Below are 15,670 nucleotides of genomic sequence, written 5' to 3' on the forward strand. Positions count from 1 at the left end.
GACACTTTTTTTTTCTTTAAAGGGAAACATTGAGGAAGGAGACCTAAGGCCACATGAGCAATATTGGAAAGAACTGAAAGTTGAAATCTTTATTGGTGCCTTGTAGGATCACGAATTAACTGAATTATCTGATGACCTTCTGGATGGAGTTGGGTGAGACAAGGTCCTTGAATTTATCTTTGATCATGAGGGAGCATTCCAGGCAAAATGACTTGATAGAAGCTAAATCCTAGTGGAAAACAGGATTTGTCTTAAGACCAGTCTCCTGAAATCTTGAGGAGCATTTAAATGCCCTAAAAAAAAAAAAAAAGATATTTGCAGCCTGCCTTCTATCATGAACCTTGACAGTATGAGTGCATATAAATTGCATTTGTCGAACTAGTATGATTGACTCTAGCCTGAATGAATTAGATAATTGGCAATTTTTGTGTTCTTTTCATTGTTTTTTAAAAATTAATGGATACTTCACATTGGAGTATTATTTAATACACATAAGTTTTTGGGGCACCTGGCTGGCTGAGTTGGTAGAGCAGCATGGAGCCTACTTAAAATAAAAAAAAACAAAAAACAAAAAAACAAAAAACCCGTAAGTTTTCAGTGAACCTTCTAATGATACAAAACTGAAAATTTTGAGTAAAGAGTTAGGAAAAAGGTAAAGTAAATCAGATTTATCCAGAAGTAAAGAGGGTTATAGTCTAGGGAACATGTGGAGAGAAAATAGTGACCTCTGATCATATCCTGAAGAGTTGGACTATAAATTGGATTCTGATTTCACCCAACTCTCCTTGATAACGTGGTGTGAACTCAGTGTGTGTATGCTGAATTTGCACAAAAGGTGAGAATATTTTGAAAAGCAATGGTCTTCTGTTACAACTTAAAAACAGGTGAATGAAAGTAGGCCAGTGGGTTCAGAAAAACAATAATTCACACAATCTAGGAAAAGAAACAACCATAGGAATTGAGTTGTTATTTTAAGTTTTAAGCGTCGACAGTAATCTTAGGTCAGTAAACATTACTAAATATTAGTAACTAATGGAATACATCATAAATGTTAATTATTACTTAAAGAGCAGTGCCTTGGGAGAGACCTCTAGTTTGATTTGGGGTCTGAGAGTATTGATTTGACTTTGCCTAGTTACTTAACCTTTCTAAATCTTATCAGAAGAATGGAGATACTAATACTATACTTTGTAGGAAAAGCAAAGGAGATAATTCCTATAAAATGTTAATGAGGGCGCCTGGGTGGCTCAGTCGGTGATCCCCGGGTCCTGGGATGAGTCCCACATCGGTCTTCCTGCTTGGCGGGGAGCCTGCTTCTCCCTCTCCCACTCCCCCTGCTTGTGTTCCTGCTCTCGCTATGTCTGTCTCTGTCAAATAAATAAATAAAATCTTAAAAAAAAAACCAAACACATGAATGATGATGCCTGGCAAGTAGTCAATGCTCAATACATGAATAATAGCTACTAATAAATTTTTTTTTCTTAATTGTGGATTTGAGACTGGAGTTAGTAGGTTTTTGCTATATGTTGAAGGACATGTAACAAAAAAAGAACTACCTAATAGGTGTTTTTCCCCTAAATAGTCAGTTCATTTCCACACATAGTAAGGTCCAACAATACGTGTAAATGCATTATTTCATTTAATCTTCACAATAAACTGGTTCAGTGAATGCTATTACTTGTCCTGATTTATCTTAGGGAAACTGAGGCTCAGAGAGGCTTCATAGAGCAAGGGCTCCCTCTCGGCCACCTGGTTGGTAAATGATGGAGCAGGGAAAGTAGCCAAAGTTTGTCTGATTCCATTAAAGCCCCATTCTGAAAAATCTATGAAATACAAAATAAACTACACTGGACACAGAGTTGGTTATTTAACTTTAAGCATGGGGAAGACTGTTCATGAAAAGGGTGAAGAATGAACAGGCAGTGGGTTTGGCTTTGGAATCCTCCTAAGTTGTAGGCTCAGGGGGATACACCTATAACCTGGGGACAGGGCACAGAAGCCTGGAGCTCCCAGGGACACCTAGATTTTAGTGTTTCAGTTGAGACTCTCCTTGGAGGTCTACAAAAGAGCAGGTTAAGGAATGATGGAATTTGGCAATTGAGGGCTAATGTAGAACCTTGGGGTAGCCATTTAAGATATTTGAAGGAGGAGGGAATTTGATAGGATGATAGCTTGAGGCAAATTTTGGGCCTGAAAAGGTTTTTAGTCTTTTTGACTTGGAATAAATTGTACTGGCTCAAAGCTTTGGAGGAAGATGGAAGGAACAAGGACACCTGGGACTAGAGAGGTTTCATTCTTAGGCCAGTTTTGTATACATTCAGAACCCATCTACAATTTACATGTTTTTAGATTAAATAGAAATTGTCCCTCCCTTGGGCGCCTGGGTGGCTCAGTTGGTTAAGCAACTGCCTTTGGCTCAGGTCATGATCCTGGAGTCTCTGGATCGAGTCCCGCATCGGGCTCCCTGCTCAGCGGGGGAGTCTGCTTCTCCCTCTGACCCTCCCCCCTCATGTGCTCTCTTTCTCTCATTCTCTCTCTCAAATAAATAAATAAAATCTTAAAAAAAAAAGAAAGAAATTGTCCCCCCCCCTAATTCTTTACTTCCCCCCCTCTGCCCCCCCCCCCCCCCCCCCGAGTTAAAGGCTTTACTTTGGATTCTGAGACCCTGTGGCCAAATGAGGGTGGAGTTTTTGTTGGGGATAGGAGTAAAAAAATTAGAATAGAAAAGAAGTTTAGATGTGGTGGATGGAAGTGGAAAAGGAGCTTTCAGAGTCTCTGGGATGGCTTCTCTTCAGCCCAGGCGTGGAAGAGCCCTAAGGCTTCATGACACCGAGGTCGGACACGTGGGGATAAGTACAGACTCAGTCCCATAGACCCCACCCTCTCCTACCTTTCTATAAACTCTGAACGTCTTACAGGGTGGCTGTAGGCAAGCTGCACAAAGCAGAACAGAGACAAAGCTCAAATATGAGGGCTACAAAACGTGGTGGGGTGGGTGTCCTCTTTTTACGCCTCAAAAAGGAAAAGAGCTAGACAGTTGGACTGCTGCAGGAAAATACGGCAACTGTTTTGCAGGTCCCCTTTGAAGAAAGTGTGTGTGTGTGTGTTCAGTGTTGATTTTAGCTTTAGTGAATGGCTGGTTTATCTTTCTTTTAATTTCAGTTTGGGTTTGTTCGAAAGCAGTTGTGCAGAGCAGGGGCTGACCTCCACACTTCCGTGGGAATGTGGGAGGTCAAATACCGGATCCAGCATGATTGCATCGTTTTAAAGTCAACATAAATGGAGCCACCAGTGGTTCTCCTGAATTTTTTCTCCAAACACTTAATTTTCAGGTTGAGAACATAGGTCCTGAGGGTGTCACATCTAATCAGGTATAAGTACTTTATGGGCTGCTACTTGTCTTCTACGTCTTAGTTTTCTTTTTCTTTTTTTTAGAGCTTATTTATTTGAGAAAGAGTTCGCGAATGGGGGTGAGGGGCAGAGGGAGAGAGAGAGAAGCAGACTCCATTGTCAGTGCAGGGCCCAATGTGGGGCTCTCGTGGGGCTCTATCCACCTCACGACCCTGACATCATGACCTGAGCCGAAATCAAGAGTCGCACGACTCTTACCTATTGAGCCACCCAGGCGCCCCTTCTACACATTAGTTTTTTGAATTCCTCAAAGGGGATGAAGATCGGTTTTTGATTGCTGGGAGAGGGTAAAAAAAATCTTAGATATTATGATGGGACCACATTACTACTTATCTGTGGAATTAAAATTTCCTGGGGAAGGCTATTAGGGAAAAAGTGTTTTAAAAGACTACTGGGGGGACACCTGGGTGGCTCAGTCGTTAAGCGTCTGCCTTCGGCTCAGGTCATGATTCCAGGGTCCTGGGATCGAGCCCCACATCGGGTTCCCCGCTCAGTGGGAAGCCTGCTTCTCCCTCTCCCACTCCCCCTGCTTGTGTTCCCTCTCTCGCTGTGCCTCTCTCTGTCAAATAAATAAATAAAATCTTTAAAAAAAATAAAATAAAATAAAAGACTACTGGGTGAGGGGTGAAAAAATAAAGCAAAAAAAAAAAACAAACCAAAAATCCCTAAAGGCAGGTTGAGAAACACTGATCTGCGTGCAGTAAAGGTCATAGTCTTGTGGACCATGTCTCTGTACATGCTTTGAAAGACTTTTCCATGTGATCTGAACAGCTGTTTCTTGATACAGGAAATACAGCATGTATGGAATGTGAGTGTTGGGAGAGGCGACAGTCAGATTCTGTTCAAAGGGCATAGTCATTTCAGAATAAAATACCACTTTGCTCAATGCCATCTGAGCTCATGCAAGAGTGGGTGTGAGTGTCACTATGATAGGAATGTGGAAAAATGAGAAAACAGGGTGCTTAGCGACTATTGGACCCAGATCTGATCTAAGGTGATCAACATTCCTGTCGGTTCAGAAGGGGTAAGAGGGGCCCAGAGCAATGTATAGTCTTGTGCCTAGCATAGAGCGCAACGCGGAGAACTGGGAGAATTTGAATTACTGTTATTTATTTATTTATTTATTTATTTATTTATTTATTTATTTGACAGAGAGAGAGAGATAGCAAGAGAGGGAACACAAGCAGGAGGAATGGGAGAGGGAGAAGCAGGCTCCCCGATGAGCAGGGAGCCCGATGTGGGGCTCGATCCCAGGACGCTGAGATCGTGACCTGAGCCACCCAGATGACCCTACTGTCCTTTAAACGGTACCCTTGGGCACTTTTGGGGTGGTAGAGGAGGAAGAGAAGAGACACTGGTGGGCATGAGCTTGGGTCCCCAGAGTATATATGGCACTTGAGAGAGTAAAACAGCCCATTTTTTGTGAAACCCTTCACTTCCTTCAGAGAGTTAGATGTTAACAAATATTTTGAGATTCAAAGTGGATATTTGGGAATGCACTACACCTAAGCAGATTAAATGTCAAGGAAATCTTCATTAAAAAATAAACATTCATGGGGCGCCTGGGTGGCTCAGTAGTTAAGCATCTGCCTTCGGCTCAGGTCATGATCCCGGGGTCCTGAGATCGAGCCCCGCATCGGGCTCCCTGCTCGGCAGGAAGCCTGTTTCTCCCACTCGCACTCCCCCTGCTTGTGTTCCCCTCTTGCTGTGTCTCTCTCTGTGAAATAAATAAATAAAATCTTAAAAATAAACAAACAAACAAACATTCTTAATGCAGTTAGTGGAGCCTGTTTAACGACTACTTTGGGATTGTACACTCAGTGGTAGGATGGAGTCAGCTCCTTCCAGGTCAGGAATTATGTGCATTTCTTCCTAACTCTGGCTCAGGTGTCTTACTGATGATTTACAGTCCACCGTGGTGGAGGTATTTATACCACAAAAATTGGCCTACAGGGCAAAACAGTGTTTCCTCCCCTCTCAGTTCCCAATCTGATTGTTAAACATTTACCAGTATTCTACTGAGTACAGTTGCTATACGACAAATGTTGACAATCGTGCGTAGCCTTCCTAAGTATTAACAAATGTGTATGTACTCCACACCCTTTCTTTATGCTCTAATTTGTTTGTAATTTGGTACTACATAATCTTTTAGCTTTTTTCACTTGCTATATATATGCTAGAAATCTTTCCATATCCCGCTTCAATTTTGGTTTAAATTTAAAGGAAGTATATTTTAAAAATCAAAACTGTATTTTATCAGGTCTGGGTGTAACAGTTCCCAAGCTCCTGTATTGTTCTTGACCTCTTTCTACTCACATTATTAGTTTTAGTTTCTTTTGTATTAGTTTTCTTAGTATTCTTAGTTTCTTTTGTATTCTTCCAGAGTTTCTTTATGCACATAGGAATATATATATTAATTCCCCATACTTTTTATTAAAATAAAAAAACATTGTATGTACAGGTTCTAGATCCTTTTTTTTTTTTTTTTTTAAGATTTTATTTATTTATTTGACAGAGAGAGACACAGCGAGAGAGGGAACACAAGCAGGGGGAGTGGGAGAGGGAGAAGCAGGCTCCCCGCAGAGCAGGGAGCCCGATGCGGGACTCGATCCCAGGACCCTGGGATCATGACCTGAGCTGAAGGCAGTCGCTTAACCAACTGAGCCACCCAGGCGCCCCCCTTTTTTTTTTTTTAACGTAATAAATCCTGGACATCTGCCTATTAGGAATGGAATTTCTTTTCATTCTTTCCTATAGCTGCCAGGTATTATGTAGGTATACCACAGGTGAATTAGTCTGCTACAGGTGGACATTCGGGTATTATCAGTTACTTGTTAAAATATACAAAGCTGTCAAAACATATCATTAAGTGCAAGTATAACTAGGATAAGTCCTCAGAAGTGAAAATGCTGTATCAAAGGAGAGGTTGAATTTGTAATTTTGATAGTTATTGCCAAATTGCTCTCCATAGGGATGATACCATTTTGCACTCCATCAGCATTATATGAGAGTATATATCCCCACAACTTCCCCAAGGGCCTAGGTGTTCAAACATTTTGATGTTTGCTATTCTGATAGGTGAAAAATGTTATCTGTGCCATGTTTAATTTGCATTTTTCTTAAAATTGAGCACCTTTTTACAGTGTCCACCTTGGGATTGTAGTGAAGATCAAATGAGTTATTGCACAATGTAAGGAGTGTATATCATAATATAGCTACCATTCTTTGGATTATAACTATTATAATGAAATTGTTAGTGTTCTCTCTTAGTGATACCTCATCCTCACTGTGCTAACAACTTTGGTCATATGGTCTCATTGAATCCCCATCACAATCTACATGACATCTTAAAAAAGGAGGACACTAAAGTTCAGGCTACGTGGCATCTCCTGGATCAGACAGCTCCAAAGGATTGCTCTTTCCCCATCTTAGCGTTCAGGATTAACAGTAATAGGGGTGCCTGGGTGGCTCAGTCGGTTAAGTATCTGCCTTCGGCTCAGGTCTTGATCCCGGGGTCCTGGGATCTAGACCCGCATCGGGCTCCCTGCTCAGCAGGAAGCCTGCTTCTCCCTTTCCCTCTGCCTACAGCTCCCCCTGCTTGTGCTCTCCCCTCCTATCCCATTAAATAAATAAATAAAATCTTTAAAAAAAAAAAAATTACCCAGTAATAGAAATTAGTTGGTTTGTTTTCTTTTCCACACTTCTGTTTAAAAATAAACATATTTATACATTATTTAGATGTGCCTTTTAAACATAAGGCAGTGTTACATATTTTTTAAGTTGCTTTTTCACTCATCCCTGCTGACTCTTTTTTTAACAGCTTTATTGAGATATACTCATATACCATACAATTCATCTGTTTTGCTGATTCACTTTTGACATGACATGAACTTGAATTTGTTGTTTCTCCCCAGTAGTGGTAAAAGTTTGTTCTGGCCACTCAGTTTCACTATGAACAGCAGGTGAAACTAAGTAACTGTATTCTCAGTGCACATACACACATACCCATACAATTACATTTAATAATATGTGTTTGTAAGACTTCCGGTTGATTTCTGAGAACAGAGAAAATCTTACTAGCCCCTACTGAAATGTAATCTATCAAATTGTTTTCTTAAAAGTTATGTTTAGTAGTTGGCGTTGTGTAGAGCATGTTCTTGTGTACCTATAGACCCCATGTTTTCAAATCCTGCATTTTTAAAAGGCCATGAGATAATAGAGGAACCTGGGTGGCTCAGTCAGTTAAGCATCTGACTCTTGTTTTCAGCTCAGGTCATGATCTCAGGGTGGTGAAATAGAGCCCCACATCTTGCTTGGTGCGGGGTGTGGAGCCTGCTGAAGGTTCCCTCTGCCCCCTCCCTATCTCCCTCCCTCTCTAAAAAAGATTGTTAGTATTCTCTCTTAGTAATACCTCATCCTCACTGTGCTAACAACTTTGGTCATATGGTCTCACTGAATCCCCATCACAATCTACATGACATCTTAAAAAAGGAGGACACTAAAATTCAGGCTATGTGGCATCTCCTGGATCAGGCAACTCCGAAGGATTGCTCTTTCCCCATCTTAGTGGTTAATATTAACAGTAATACGGGCGCCTGGGTGGCTCAGTCGTTAAGCGTCTGCCTTAGGCTCAGGTCATGATCCCGGGGTCCTGGGATCGAGTCCCGCATTGGGCGGGAGAGGGAGAAGCAGGCTCCCCGCTGAGGAGGGAGCCCAATGCTGGACTTGCATTGTTTATTTAGGAACCTATATATGAGATATAACTGAATGATAAGGGTCAGTTTTTAATTAAGCTCATTAGTTAATGAGAATGTCCTATGTTTGTGGCACATAAATCTTAAAATGTACTCAGGATCTTCTCTTTAGAGGAACGTGTACATTGAAGTCCCGGTATCTTAGGTATGCATATTTGTAAAATTAAAAGCATCGAGTAAAACAAACAGAGCTTCTCTTTTCCTCACTTCTGTTTCCCAGTGGTAACTGGTATTAATGTTTTACCTGCCAGCTTTCAGCAGCTTGTTTATTTAGGAACTCTTGCCGTGCAGTCACTAGCTTGATACATACAAGTAATGGCTGCACATTATTTCACAATATGAATATGAGTTTGTTTATTTCATACTTTCTCTAGTATAAATGTTATATTGCATTATAATTTGCTTACCTACATTTCTGCATTTTTAGTTTTGGCATTTGGGTGGATTAAAAGTTGCATTTATTTTCATTTCCTTGTCTTCTAGGAAAGTCAAACAACTTTTGATCCTGCGGATTTCCACTTAAGCAAAGTACATATTCCTCTCTTTTTCTCACTCTCCTGTTGAGTGACTTACTTTTCTTGTTGATTGTGGAAGCTCTTTTACATCAAGAATAGTAACTATTTACATGTAGTATGAATATTTTCCTAGACTGTCCTTTGACTTTTTATTTTTTTTAATGGCAGTATTTCTCCTACGGTTTTTGACAACTATATATATGAAGAAATAAGTACATTTTACATCCTGATTCAGTGCACAGACACATACAAACACATTACATAAAGGAGTTACATTGTAGGGTTGCCTTGCTGGCTAGGTCAGAAAAGCATCCAACTCTTGATCTTGGGTTATGAGGTCAAGCCCCACATTGGGTGTAGAGATGTCTTTTTTTTTTTTTAAGATTTTATTTATTTATTTGACAGAGAGAGACACAGCGAGAGAGGGAGCACAAGCAGGGGGCAGTGGGAGAGGGAGAAGAAGGCTTCCGGCCAAGCAGGTTGCCCGATGTGGGGCTTGATTCCAGGACCCTGGGATCATGACCTGAGCCAAAGGCAGACGCTTAATGACTGAGCCACCCAGGTGCCTCTGGGTGTAGAGATTTCTTAAATAAATAAAAATTTTGAAAAAAGATTTATATTGTAATACTTATTTTTATTAAATGTAGTGCACTTGTATTTTTCTGTACTATTCCATTAAGAAAAAGCACTTGTTACAAAGCACTAAATTGGTATTGGACCTTGTAGAGTGTGATCAGTTTGCAAAGAACTATGTTATGGTGACTTTGCTTTAAAAATTGTTCATATAGGGGTGCCTGGGTGGCTCATCTGTTAAGCGTTTGCCTTTGGCTCGGGTCATAGTCCCAAGGCCCTGGGATCAAGTCCCGTAATGGGCTCCCTGCTCAGTGGGAAGGGAGCCTGCTTCTCCCACTCCCACTCCCACTCCCCCTGCTTGTGTTCCCTCTCTCGCTGTCTCTTTCTCTGCCAAATAAATAAATAAAATTGTAAAAAAAAATTGTTCATATCATATGTATTGAAAATACTTTTTTCCTTTATGGCTTCTCATTTTCTACTCTTGCTTGGGAATATTTTCCCTGCTTTCTACATTTTATTTTTTGTATTTAAATTATTAATATATCTGGAATTTATAGTACATATTATGAGATGGGATCAAATTTCCCCGTCTTTTTTTTTTTTTTAAAGATTTTATTATTTATTTATTTGTGAGAGAGAATGAGAGACAGAGACCACGAGAGGGAGGAGGGTCAGAGGGAGAAGCAGACTCCCCACTGAGCAGGGAGCCCGATGCGGGACTCGATCCTGGGACTCCAGGATCATGACCTGAGCCGAAGGCAGTCGCTTAACCGACTGAGCCACCCAGGCACCCTCCCCCTGTCATTTTTAAGAAATTGATACTTTTCTCCACTGCTTAGAAATCCCATAATTTTAATAATAAATTGTTAAATATTTTCAAGTTTATCTGTTAACTTATTACCCTGTACATTAAGAAATTTAGTTTTTTTAGATTAATTTTTTAAAGTTACTATAGAAATGTAATATACATATAGAAAATATATGTGTGATAATTGTATATTTTGATAAATTTTGACAAACTAAACATAACCTGTGTAACCTATGTGCCCTGATCAAGAAATTAAATACAGTTTATTTCTACTAAGCTTTTTTTTAAGAGTTTATTTATTTGACAGAGAGAGCACAAGCAGGGGGAGCAGCAGAGGGAGAGGGAGAAGCAGGCTCCCCGCTGAGCAGGGAGCCTGATGTGGGGCTCGATCCCAGGACCCTGGGACCATGACCTGAACCGATGGCAGGCGCTTATCTGACTGAGCCACCCAGGCACCCCTATTTCTACTAAGATTGTTTAATGTGAAAGAAAAGATTGTTTAATGTTTAATTATACAATTGGGTAATGCTTACATATTTTATAGCTATTCTGAACTTTGATTTAGTTTTTCAGTCAGTACTCCTGGTTTTTCTATAGACTCAGGTATATCACCTTCATTCAATAGGAAGTCTCCTAATCTTATATTTTTCTCTCCCTGAGGCATTGAATAGAATGTCCAGAGCCATACTAAAGATTAGGAGTGGAGGTTATCTTTACATTCGCTCCTGACAGCAGTTGGAAATGCCCCTACTGTCTCAATTCCTATGTCATAATTTTAGATGAGCTGTTGGGTTTTATTTATTTATTTATTTTTATATGTTGGGTTTTAAAAATAGGGATTAGGGGCACCTGGGTGGCTCAGATGGTTGGGCGTCTGACTTTGGCTCAGGTCGTGATCCCAGGATCCTGGGATCGAGTTCCGCATCGGGCTCTCTGCTTGGTGGGGAGCCTGCTTCTCCCTCTCCCTCTCCTTCTCCCTCTACTGCTCCCCCCGGCTTGTGCTCTCTCACTCTCTCTGTCAAATAAATAAATAAAATCTTTAAAAAAAAAATTTAAAAAATTAAAAATAAAAAATAAAATAAAAATAGGGATTAGTAGGGGAAATAGAGAGTGATTGCTTAATAGGTACAAGGTTTCTTTTAGGGGTGATGAAAATGTTCTGGAATTAGATAGAGGTGATTATTGCATAACATTGTAAATATGCTTAAAAACCACTGAATTTTACGATTTTAAATGGTAAAATGATTAATTTTATTTTGTAGGCATTTCATCTAAAATTTTTTTTAAAGGAATTATATCATTCCCACTAAACACAATGGCGTAAGTGAAAAGACAGAAAATACTAACTGCTAATAAGAATGTGCAACAGTTAGAGCTATCATAATTACTCGTGGGAGTGTATGTTGATAACCACTTTTTTTTTTTTTTTAGATTTATTTATTTATTTATTTGAGAGAGCGAGAATGAGAGAGAGTACATGAGAGGGGGGAGGGTCAGAGGGAGAAGCAGGCTCCTCGCTGAGCAGGGAGCCCGATGCGGACCTCGATCCCGGGACTCCAGGATCATGACCTGAGCCGAAGGCAGTTGCTTTAACCAACTGAGCCACCCAGGCGCCCCTGTTGATAACCACTTTAAAAAATTCTTTGGCCTGTCTACTAAAGCCGAAGTTAACATACACATACACACACACTTGATAACCCAGCACTTCCACTCCACCCAATGTGTATATATTATATGTTCACCACAAGATTACAGTAATATTTATACTGGTATACAACCAAAAATAACTCAAATGTCCATCTATGGTACAATCAATAAATACATTGTAGTATTTTCATTCAGTGAATTACTATACAACAGTAAGAATCAATGGACTGCAACATGGATGAATCACAAGTATAATTTTGAGTGAAAGGAAGTCAGCTATGTAAAGTTTGGAAATAAGCAAAAGAAATCTATGATAGATGTCAAAATAATGGTTACCCTTTGGCAGTGGAATGATGACTATACAGGAGTTTCTTGGCTGGAATCTGGGCACTTGGGGGGTTCATTTATGAAAATTCAGTAAGCTATATACTTAGGATTTGTTCACTTTTCTGTGTGTATTTTGTATTTCAGTACAGTTTGCATTAAGATAATAGATATTGCCCATCGAATGGTACCAATGTAAAAATATTTTAAAGATTTATTTGGAGGGGCACCTGGGTAGCTTAGTCAGTTAAATGTCCAGACTCTTGATTTTGGCTCAGGTCATGATCTCGGGGTCATAAGATTGGACCTGCATTGGGCTCTGCACTGAGCATGGAGCCTGCTTAAGATTCTCTCTCTCCTTCTGCCCCTCACAACCCCGCCACCCACCCCCTTACACTTCCTTGCTCTCTCTCTTAAAAAAAAAAAAAAATTATTTTGAAAAGCAAATAAGTATACCAAAATATTTACAGGTATGAGTTAATGATATTTGTACTTTAATTTTTTTCTTTTTCGCTACACACCCCTTTTGGTATTTTATTGAAAAGTAAAAAGCAGGGGCGCCTGGGTGGCTCAGTCGTTTAAGCCGCTGCCTTCGGCTCAGGTCATGATCCTGGGGTCCTGGGATCGAGCCCCACGTTCGGCTCCCTGCTCAGCGGGGAGTCTGCTTCTCCCTCTCCCTCTCCCTCTGCCTGCCACTCTGCCTACTTGTGCTCTCTCTCTATCTCTCTGTCAAATAAATAAATAAAATCTTTAAAAAAAGAAAAGTAAAAAGCAAAAGTAATATTTTTTTCAGGGGCTTTACATTTCACTCATGTTAAATTGTAAAGTTCCTGTGGCTCTTATTCCAATATTTGCATAGATAATATGAGATATTTCTGTGCTTGTTTTGTAGGCATATTTTGTCAACAAACCAGTAAATGGCCCCAAGTCAGAATCCATGGAATACAGGAGGAGCTATGGGGGGGAACAGAGATTGGAATTAAACCCACCTCCCCTCGAAAATGTAGCTAAAAATGAAGAAAGTATGACAGGTATTGAAGTGGAGAAGTGGACGCAGCACAAGAAATCACATTTAACCGATCATGTCAAAGGCGAATTTAAGGCAATTGTGACAGAAGCTGAAAAATTAAAAAATTCTGAAGATGACAGGAAAAAAGTCCTACTTACTGACTTAATTGAGCCTCAGAAATTGTTTGCACAAACCGTAAGAAACGGCATTAAAAATGTACACTATTTACCAACCGAAACAAATGTGTCTTTTAAAAAATTCAATATTGAAGAATTTGGCAAGGCATTTGAAAACAAGTCCTATAAATTCCTGAAAGACACTGCCAACCATAATGCCATGAGTTCCATTGCCACTAGTACGAGCTGTGATCATCTCAAAGGGAGAAATAATGTTTCAGTCTTCCAGAAATCTGGCTTTAACTGCAAGTCTTTTCCAGATCCTGCAACGTTCCACTTAAATAGTCATACTAGTACACACAATGAAAGTGATGAACCAAAATCTCTAGAAAATATACCAAGTAAAGAACTGAAAGGTGGATCTCCAGTTCAACCAAGTCTTCTATCCCTAATGAAAGATAGGAGATTAACACTGGAACAAGTGGTGGCCATAGAAGCTCTGACCCAACTGTCAGAAGCCCCATCAGAAAATTCCTCACCATCAAAGTCAGAGAAGGATGAAGAAACAGAACACAGAACAGCGAGTTTGCTTAATAGCTGTAAAGCTATCCTCTATTCTGTAAGAAAAGACCTCCAAGACCAAAACTTACAAGGGGAGCCAGAAAGCCTTCGTCACCATCCATCTTTGGAAAAGCAGAGTTCATGTGACACGGTGGTATTCAATGGCCAAAACATTTCCAAGTCACACAACAGCTCAGCTGCTAACCAGTCACCTACAAAGTCACAGGAATATTCAAAAGTCACAAATTCGGTATCTCTTTTCATACCAAATTCAAATTCACCTAAAATTGACACCAATAAAAATGTTGCTCAAGGTAGAATCACTCTTGATAATGCTAAGAATTTGCACCATTTGCCACCATCTAGTGATAAATTGGGATACTGTAACCAGTCCCTGGCCAACAGTAAAAAGATAGACTTAAAAGACGATCCGTCGTGTCTAAATACAATACACAGCAAAATAGAGGAAGACGTTGCAACCCAGTTAACACAACTTGCATCAATAATTAAATTCAATTACATAAAACAAGAGGACAAAAAGGTTGAAAGTACACCAACAAGCCTTGTTGCATATAACGTACAGCAAAAATGTAGTCAGGAGAAGGTCGCAGTACAACAGAAAGCACCTTCCAGTGTACAAAATAATCATAGCTCATCATTGACAAAGCAAAAGAACACAACACAGAAAAAGACAAGAGCTACCCCATCGAGAGATCGGCGGAAAAAGAAGCCTATAGTCATAAGTTGTCAAGAAAATGACCGGAAAAAGCAGGAACAGTTGTCATATGAGTATAGTAAGTTACATGACATTTGGATAGCATCTAAGTTTCAAAGATTTGGTCAGTTTGGTCCACACGACTTTCCCATTCTCTTGGGAAAAATTCCTCCCCTAACCAAAGTATGGAAACCACTGACTCAAACGAGTTCAGCATTAGAACACAAAAAATTATTTCCTCCACTCACTCAGATAAAATTTGAGCGTTATTATCCCGAATTAGCACAGGAAAGAAACATGAAGGTTGAACCGTTGGATTCTCTCCCATTATGCCAGTTAAAAACAGAATCCAATGGACAGGCGTTTACAGAAAAAGTTGATAATTCTCAGGTACAGCCAACAGTGAATGTCAATCAGAAAGCTCATCCTTTACTCCAGCTCTCCCCTCCAACTAACCAGTGTGCTAATGTCATGGCCAGTGATGACCAAACACAGTTCCCGCGGGATGTTAAAGACCAACTCATGCATCAGAAACTGCCAACATTGCCTGGTATCTCTCATGAAACCCCCTTACCAGACCCAGCACAAATTCTCAGGAATGTCGATGTAGTATGTTCAGGTGGAATTACAGTGGTTTCTACCAAGAGTGAAGAGGACATCTGTTCATCTAGTGTTGGAGCTTCAGAATTTTCCCCAGTAGACAGTGCACAGAAAAGTTTTAATGATTATGCCATGAACTTCTTTACCAATCCTACAAAAAACCTGGTGTCCACAACAAAAGATTCTGAATTGCCAACCTGCAACTGTCTTGGTAAGTGTGTGCATGTGTGCCTGAGTGCGTGTGTGTGTGTGTGTGTGTTTCTTTGTTTACTTCCATTAATTGCCTTGTCATGACCATATCAAATTTTGGGTTATCTTTTATATGTGGCATTTTTGCCCCATTCGTATACTGGCGAAAATGGACTGAATTCTATACCTGTTTTTCTGTTGGACCTCTATTGATTTTGCTCAAATAATTGGGAAATTTTTAATTCATAATTTGGAAACTTTCTCAAGTGGAAAATTTGCTGATTTCTCTTGGCTAAATGTCTCCTAAGTTATTTATTGTACATATTGTAAGAATGAATTCCTTTAATACTCTATTAGGGTTTATTCTTCCTATATTTAAAAGTATTTCAACCTATAAGCATTTTGTTTAAGAAATATGTTGTATTGTGAGATATAACATACATACACA

The 15,670-nt window shown here is 39.8% G+C and overlaps 1 protein-coding gene across 1 annotated transcript in view; it reads left to right on the plus strand.

Moving 5' to 3' along the window:
* The window catches only part of LOC118018781 (methylcytosine dioxygenase TET1-like), a 133,322-nt gene that overhangs the window by 67,322 nt on the left and 50,330 nt on the right, over positions 1 to 15,670 (plus strand). Inside the window, exon 4 of the mRNA XM_035017519.1 lies at positions 12,925 to 15,244. Within this exon, the coding sequence (XP_034873410.1) occupies positions 12,925 to 15,244 (2,320 nt within the window). The remainder of the gene's footprint in view (positions 1 to 12,924; positions 15,245 to 15,670) is intronic.

The sequence above is a fragment of the Mirounga leonina genome, unplaced genomic scaffold (assembly GCF_011800145.1).
Source record: "Mirounga leonina isolate KUSES-001 unplaced genomic scaffold, KU_Mleo_1.0 Mir_107, whole genome shotgun sequence".
NCBI lineage: Eukaryota > Metazoa > Chordata > Mammalia > Carnivora > Phocidae > Mirounga > Mirounga leonina.